The 8,850-nt window shown below is 43.4% G+C and overlaps 1 protein-coding gene across 1 annotated transcript in view; it reads left to right on the top strand.

Annotated features, from left to right (window-relative positions):
- Positions 1-2,678: 2,678 nt before the first annotated feature.
- CABCOCO1 (ciliary associated calcium binding coiled-coil 1) overlaps positions 2,679-8,850 on the top strand; it is a 52,330-nt gene continuing 46,158 nt past the window's right edge. Inside the window, exon 1 of the mRNA XM_083614511.1 lies at positions 2,679-3,196. Coding sequence (XP_083470637.1) covers positions 3,023-3,196 — 174 coding nt within the window. The 5' untranslated portion in view covers positions 2,679-3,022. The remainder of the gene's footprint in view (positions 3,197-8,850) is intronic.

Genomic DNA, 8,850 nt, shown 5'->3' with positions numbered 1-8,850 from the left:
AGTAGAAACAATGTTCAGATTGGTGGAGCCCAGCACCCTGATGGGGATGCAAATTGGCTTTCCCCCGGTCATCAGATCAATCATTTGAGTGGAAACAGAACAAAAATCCACTCTCTTCAACTGATCAGTACGGACCTGTGTGTGTGTTTTCTGTGTATACATGCAGTATGAGGTAGCCATATCCAGTTTTGGTCATACCCACCACTGGTATAAGATTCCATAGAGGGTTGGCTAAGGGCAAACAAAGCCCTTAGCCAAGAAAACTGTGAGTCATCCCTACTCTAAAGCAGGTAGACCCACCAGGGGAGGGTGCAGAGCAGGGTCAATGAAAAATGTGGGTTGGGTAGGGGCCCAAGGGCTGGATAGGTAGGCCTGGATTTGGCCCCCAGAGGCTGAGTTTTTCCACATGACAGGCATTGGGATTGCGTATGGGAATTAAAGAAGCCAGACAGAGGATCAATAAGCAAATGGGGAGTAGCAGAAGAAGGCAGCATCAGGCCAGGAGTGTTGAACAGTCAATAAAGGAATGCCTCATACTTCTGAAACAATTCAGCCCTCAGCCATGCAATTTTTAACTAAGAAAGACTACCTTTTTTCTTCTCAAAGGTGAGAGTCATCGTCTGCAATTTTGTCTAACAAAAAATATATCCCGCAGCCACACTGGATAGACTTCTCAGGATCTCTGCAACTCCTTCAATAGCTGCCATTGTTTCTGAACAGTGGGCCACTTTCTGAAGGTTGTCATCAGAGGCTCCATCCTGTGCAAAATGCAAGAACTGTACGCAGAGCCCTCCATCCCCTCAAATCCTTGTCACAACAAATGAGCAAAACCCCATTTCCTTACTAGCAAAGGCTGTGATTTAAGGTTTGAGAATCACTGTGTGCGTTGTATCATCTCTTCTTCCACTGCTCCAGAGCTTCTTTGACCTCTCTGCATCCCTAACCACCAATCAGATTTCCCCCAAACTAAGTTTGTCCATTAGAACAGGACACAGGGTACCAGATCCTGCGGTGTTTTGTAGAATTAGTTATAGCATTTTCGAGAACTGTTTAGACGGTGCAGATGAAACCCCTGTGAATTTTTATATAAATTCCCTGCAATGCTTTTACAGCTGATGCTGGCAAAGCTGCAGTTATTTCCTCTTCTACTAAATACACATATATTATTGTCAATTAAAGTTACTATTTTGAGCTGCAGACGCAGCTAGCTGTAAGACGGAAGAAGCATGTGAGGAATTAGATGTAACTGTTGGAGGATCTCCCAACATTCTCTGTATCCTTTTGCTGCTAACTATGTATGAATATAGTTGAGTATATCTGTGGATGTTTCTAGATTTCAGCAAAATATTCTTGACGTGCATTGTGTGAACTTGAGAGCATATGGTCGAGCTGATTATTAAACAGCCCTGTGGGCATAAACTGTGTGATTACTAGTAAATTTAAATTGTCCTTGAAGAATTTTCTCACCACCCGTTCATACAATCGTTCATACATAGTTAAAGGTAATTTATAACACAAAGAAATATTAGTTAAAAGTGTGTGATCATGTACAAAAGATTGATATTACATGATAGAGCAATGGGAGGGGGGTTGGTAAAAGACACCTGGGGGACACATTTAACACGCATGACATAGATAACATAGCTTTCCCTTCTTGAGCCGCCCTCATAGTCACAGAGAGGATGTTTAGTGAGTGGTTCCTTTTCCTTTGCCTTTCGCTCCCATTTTACCCTTGACTGTGTGTATGGAACCAAGAAGTGATAGTTATTCTGATCAGCAGCAGACTAGTTTTATGTTGCACCCCTGGAGCAACATGATTATCACAGGAAGAAGGCTCTACTCTTCACAATATTGTCTAATTTGGATTTACTTTTGAATAAGGTGGAAGAGCCTGGCTAGGAAGTGCCTGCCAGAAGTACAGCTGTTTCAAAACACAGACTTGCCATCCAAACTAAAACAGAAATCACACCTGCTGCATAAAATTATTTACACCTTAACCACCGTGGGGGTCTTTTCTTATTCTCTTTGTCCGGCCTTTTCAATATGCACACTCTGCATAATCGATCACAAAACATGGCACATGCGCATCATTTGAATGACAATACCCAGGACTGCCAACTTGAATAAAATATTGGGGGGCAGGTAAGCCCCACCCCCACATAATTGATCGCATGTCGTGGCCCACAGACACCATCTGAATGGGAATTCCCCTCAACTGTAGGAGGCAGCCCCCGGCAAATATTTTATTGGGGGAAAGCAGGTGGCGAAGGGACCTGACCCATTAGGAGTTGGCTCCTAATGCCTGGACCTTGCAGCCCCACTCCCAGGCCTGGATTTAGGTTTGATGAGGCTCTAAGCTATTGAAGGTAATGGGGCCCTTTATATGGGATATTTTAGGGAGCAAGCTAGCAAGTGGGGCCCATTACTTACACCATAGGAGCCTAGACAACACAAAACACTGTTGCTGTATGTAGGTTGTATTTTATTTGTCCCCCCCCCTTATATTTTGGAAATGTACATCCAGTGGTTTTTTTCCTTTAAAAATTTTGGGGGCCCCCAAGAGAGTGGGGCCCTAAGCTATAGCTTGTTTAGCTTATACGTAAATCCGGCACTGCCCCACCTAGAAACGTGCTCCCCCTTTATGACAAGGGAGGCCGGCTATAGGATGGGCGCTGCTGTTGTCACCTGTGAACGGGAGCGCAAAAACATCCGGAGTGCGCCACGTTGGGGAAAGGCAGGTTGAAGCAGCCCACGTCTAAACCCACCACCAAGGGGTTGCGCCCCAACTTCGGATCAGATTCTTCCCCGGGTCGAAGTGAGTTCGCTTTCCCCTTCGCGAAGCGGAGGCGTAGCTCCAAGAGGTAAAGGAAAAAGACCACGTTGGAGGAGGAGGAAGGAGAGGCGGACCGAGGGCCGCCGCCGCCTCTGGGCGGAAGGGGCTCCGTCGCCCTCGGAACCCGGCGCGCTCCGCTTGGAACGCGGCCGGCCTGGAGGAGGAGGAGGAGGAGGGCGGGACGGAGACATGTCGGGCTCGGCCCGCCCCTCGCACCCCAAGGGGCATCCCGGCTCGTCGCCTAGGTCTCACCATGTCCCCGCCCGCAAAATTTCCACGGGCAGCGCCGACATGCTCAGGGCAGTCGTTATGGCAGCCAAGAAAAACAAGGCGAAGGAGAAAGAGAAGGGAGCCAGCCGGCAGGTAGGAAGAGGCGAGCCAGCAAATAAAAAGGCTGCCTCTCCGCCCCAGGGCCCCGGCCTGGCCCCCTACGCGAGCCCCGCCGCCGCCCTGAGGCCTCGCCAGCCTTCGCTCAGCCGCCCTCCTTGGTTCATTCCTCCTCCCCAGTCTGGCTTTTTTCCCCTTTTCCCACCTAAGGGTGAAATGCTCTGTTCTCCCCATTCCCTAAAATATTCTCTACCCTTCCAGTGTATTGAGGGGCTGTGGGAAGGCTCAAATCCTTATATTTATTCTAATGGTCAGTAGTAGTAGTAGTAGTAGTAGTAGTAGTAGTAGTAGTAGTAGTAGTTGTTATTTTATTTTTATTATTTATACCCCGCCACTCTGGACGGCTTCCAACACTTATGGCTCTAATTAATAATAATTTTATTAGTGTTGTTCCAAAGGGTGGTCATCTGTTACATTTGCCTTTTGAAATAATAACAATAACATTTCAAATTATTGTTTTATTTATTTATTATTTATTGAATTTATATACCTGCCGCTCTATACCCGGAGGTCTCGGGGCGGTTAACACAGAACAAAATCAAAATATAAAACCACTCTGTGTGTGTGTGTGTATTCAAAATGCAAACAACAACCCAATGACTACAAAATTGTTTTGTAGAAATATATTGTAGAACTGTAGAGTTTGAAGGGGTCCCGAGGGTCATCTAGGCCAACCCCCTGCAGCGCAGGAAACTCAGCTAAAGCACTGATGGCCATCCAACCTCTTCTTAAGAACCTCCGAGGAAGGAGAGTCCACAAGCTCCCAAGGGAGACCATTCCACTGTTGAACAGCTCTTGCAGTCGGAAAGTTTTTCCCCCAAATGTTTAGTCAGAATCTTCTTTCTTGTAACTTGAAGTCATTGGTTCGAGTCCCACCCTCCAGAGCAGGAGAAAACATAGCATACACATACATTATAACTGTTATTATTATCACCCTTAAAATTGTGCATATCAGGGCACATTAAAAATAAAAGAAGAGCCTGCTGGATCAGGCCAGTGACCCACCTAGTCCAGCATCTTGTTCTCGCAGTTGTCACACAGATGTCCGTGGGAGCAGAATCCAAGCACAAGATCACTATCCCCACCTGTGGCTTCCAGAAATTGGTATTCAAAAGCATTACCACCTCCAACTATGGGGCAAAGCCATCATGGTTAGTAGCCATTGATTAAAGCTAAAGGTATTGTTAGACTACAGTCATGCACACTTACCTGGGAGTAAGTCCTGCAGAGCTCAGTGGGACTTCCACACAGCGCTTGTGTAAAAATCCTTGCATCTGTGTCATGTCTCTGTCTGTCTCTTCAGCATCCAGCTCACTTTCTTCTGTTTTGCTTACAGTGCAGTCCTATGCATGTCTACTCAGAAGTAAGTCCCACTAAGTTCATTGGGGCTTACTCCCTTGTAAGTGTGCATAGCATCTTCAGTCTTAGGTGCATATAACCATAGCTGTCAAGTGTCCCTTATTTGAAGGGACAGTCCCTTATTCCAGCGCCATGTCCCACTGCTGTCCCTTATTGATAGATGTCCCTTAAATGATGTCCCTTAAATTTCAAAGGAAGCAGCTCCTCTCCCTCCCTCCCTGCCAGCCAGGGCGGAGGGAGACGAGGCTGCAACTGTGTTGCTTGGCTGTGTTGCTCACCCAATAAGAAGTCTAAGAACGACTGGGGGGTGGAGCTTGCATGCCTTGTGTGTGGCTAGTTAATGCAAGCTGAGGGGGGTTTTGAAGGGTGGACGCCATTTTGTTGCACGTGCTGCTGCAAACTTTGCAGTGCAAAGCCAGGCCGGGGAGCCATCTTAAGTTGAGGCTGCATAGGCCTTGTGGTGCATGTGATTCAGATTCTATTCAGTTGAACCTCTGGTTACAAAGTTGGTTGGACAGTGTTCTTGAAGCTACCAGCATGAGTTTGACCAGACTGCAGGAGGACTCAGACTGGAGTACCTGGAACAGGTGAGGCTGCAGGTCCCTTATTTTGGCTGCTGGTCCCTTATTTTCAAGGCTGCTGGTCCCTTATTTTCAAATCTGTAAGTTGACAGCTATGTATAACATGCAAATGAGCCTTGTTTGTTCATTGTGGGATGCTATGTTCTGTGTTTTTCGTTATATAAACGAATATTTCTTAAAGCATAAATGGAATTTTAAAAAACCAGAATGAAAATACAATAATTTCAGCAAAATCTCTAGAACAGCAGGGTAAAAATGACATGATTTGAAAGTCCCTCAGATGGCAAAAAACTACAAGAATAAGAAAGGCCTTTGCCTGTCACTGAAAAATATCTTGAAGTAAATAGATGTTATTTCCCACCTGCTTTACCTGAGATGGCAGAGGTACCCCGAAGATGACCTGAGTACATGGGCAGGTTGGTGAGGAATGATAATGGTTAGCATTCATATGGCCCTTCAGAGTTGTGGCTTGTCCTGCTGCTGCTAAAGGAGCCCTGCTAGCAAAAGAATGGCAACCAAGATTCAGATGTGATTCACATTGTGACATAGCTGATGACAGTGGCATCAGCTATGTCATAAGGGGATGTAGCTCCATTATGACATAACTGATGACATAGCTCTCTTTCAGCCTTCCACACTGTTATTTCCTTCACTGTACTACCTCTCCACTCTACACAAACATGGGAAAACCTTTTCATTTTCACCAAGATGCGCCTCTCTGGATTCCAGTAGGGAAACCATAAGTTTTGTTAGTATATACATGTTTGCATTAGCACTGGTGTACATAGTGGTTTTTAGATTAAAACAAATTGCCATGCTTTTCTCCCACCTTATTAATTTCCCGGAACTTCAGAGGCAATGGAATAGAGAAAAGGAAATTCGCATCTACAAAATTGCTAATGATTTCCCTATCTCTTATTAATTTTATGAGAGGCCAGCGGATGGGAACAGTAAAGAAAATGGCTGTGTGGCAGATGTCTTCTGCCATAGTAAAAGAGGAGGAATCTGGGGTCCATCCTATACCAGTTAGTTGTGATGAAAGAGATTTACATAGACAAAGACCGTGAAAATGTGACAAAGTCACTCCCAAATTGGAATGATTTTGTGGGGGGAGATGGTGTGTTGAGAATTAAACATTCCCTCCAAATAGAAAGCATTTGTATACAGGTGATGCAAAAATGCAGAAAGATTGAATGTAGTTATAAATACATATTGCTAGGTGACCATAAAAACTGATGCAAGCACATTTAGTATTGCATCTTTATGTTTTATGCGTGCATACCAAGAATGGGAAAGAAACTCGAAAGCACTTCGAGCAGATCATGTCAAATGAGTGAAAAGGGCAGAGTTAGCATGGTGGAAGTGTTGGAAGTAAGCTTTAATTGTTAAGAAGAAGGAGGAGGAGAAGGAGAAGAACAGAAGGTGTGGAGTGCCAACCTAGTTGCTAAAAATAGTGTACATGCAGTGCCAAAGAGCTTTAGCTAAACACATGTCAGATGCGGAAGTTCCCAGACTCATACCTTGGGATAACTTCCTGAAAACATGGAGAAGTTCTTCCAATCAGCTTAGAGACAATAGCAACCTAAAAGGACAAGTGATCTAACTTGGTATAAGGCAACTTCCTATGGTCCTGTAGAATGGTAATTGATATGTTTTAATGGTATAAATGCCAAGAGACTTGTGCAGCTATTTAAAACCTTTTGACCAGCCAGTCACTTTAACTATCACTCTGTTCTGTTTTTAATAGTATTTATATTTTATAGTATACATAATGTACACCACCCTGATATTTTATGAGAGGGTGATATATAAATACTTTAATAAATAACAAAAAGACACAAACTTTGTTTTAAAAAAACCAAAACCCTTGATGTCAGTGTTTTGAAACAAAGTTTTCTGTTTGGGCCATGACTTGGAAATCTGACAGCCTGATCCTATGCATGTTAATTTTGGTGTTTGAGACAGTTCAGTAGGGTTTTACTCTTAAGTAAGCATGTGTAGGACTGGGGGGGGGGAGCCAGTAAAGCTGGCTTGCTTTTTAATATAATTTATTTGGCAGTGTACAAAAATCAAGAAGAAAACAGGCAGTGTCCAAAGACTTACAATCTGAAGTTAGACAGAGCACAATGGGGAGAAAACTAAAAGGGAAGGAAGGGCAGACAGGAGAAGCCTGCGTGAATCAAGTGTATGAAGAGCTTTAATTCAGAAAATAGAAGGGCATGAGATGTAAAGGAAATCACTTTTCTGTTGCTGCTGGTAGCTGGGATTAAACCAGAAAGATGTATGTGTGTGAGATTTTAATAGTCTGTGTTTTATCTAGAAGTTCAATTACACCTCTCACTAATGATTTTTTTTATTTATTTTTTTATTAAATTTGTATACAACCCATTATTTGTAGATCTTGGGGAGGCTCACAACCTAAAAATACAATGGAAAAACATTGCATCTAGTAGTACAGATATGGCACTTTTATTCTGCCAGGCTTTTGGTTAATTTTAATTCATACCTGCCTGTGGCATGAATTTGTTGGTTTGTTTTAATGCTCTCTGGTTTTATAACTTTTTAAATTGGTACTTTAATGAGGACCAAAGTGTGGTATAGAAATTATTTTATGAATAAATGGATAAGTACATATGGGAAAGAGTTCAGAATCTGATTTTTCATGATATCCGAACCTTGGCTTCTGATTTGTTATCCCCCAAGAAAAGCCAAGAACAAACCTTTGTTACTACTTACGGTTTATTGGGAGAGAAATGAATCACAAGCTAGGATTTGAACATTAAAACAAAACAAACTGGCAGTGTGGCAGAAGCAGAGAAGTAGTAAGGCACCAGCATGCTACCCATTCACATTAAACCATAGTTTGTTTTTAACTATGGTTTATAATGTTTGAACCAGACCAATGGTTGTGAGATGGTGAAGTGCATTAATTCAGATTGTGTAAGAATTAAAATTGTAATTCATCGGAGTATGGTCAGGTAAAGATTGGGCTTGCATTTCCTTGCATTCAAATGCTCTCTTTTGTCAAAGATGGGAAAAATGAGTCCATTTATCGTTACCTGGGTTTCCATCATTTTGGGAACAGTGTTGTAGAAAAGGGTCAGTTGCATTTACAGGTCAATATCCAGATGTGGCATCCCACTTGCGCAGCAGACTTCCTCTTGCAGGCCTTCCCCTTTCTCCTCTCTCTGCAGCTCCCTCCTGTGTACCCCCAAAATCAGCTGTAGGGGGCTTGGGGATCCCTTGGAAACAGGTTGGGGCCATGGGTGGGCTGCAAGGGGCCGGAGGAAAAGGACCACTGTGTCTGCTGGTGCAACATTGGATCTCACCCATAATACTAACACTGGCTCTGTCTATAGACACTTAAAAACTGGGGCAAAATCTTTACCATATTTTCTTTCCTTCTGAGATGGATTTGCTTTTTTTTTATGAAACACAGTATTTTTCAAAAGATGGCTTCAGAAAATCACCTCAAAGTAGGAAAGCATTATTGTGACTGTACCTAAATGACATGTCTATTTTTCCCGGATTTTCTTTCTCTTCCACAAGATTTGTGATAGGCCCATTATACCTATGTTCTCTCTTAACAGTGTGCAATCCCATGTCTCTATCTTGAATTGTTCTAGTACTAGCCTGTAAGTACCTTTACTGTGTGCCCCTCTCAAAATTGTCTCTTTGTGTGCAAGTTCT

The sequence above is a fragment of the Podarcis filfolensis genome (assembly GCF_964270895.1).
Source record: "Podarcis filfolensis genome assembly, chromosome: 5".
NCBI lineage: Eukaryota > Metazoa > Chordata > Lepidosauria > Squamata > Lacertidae > Podarcis > Podarcis filfolensis.
This window is presented reverse-complemented; position numbering and strand designations above follow the sequence as displayed.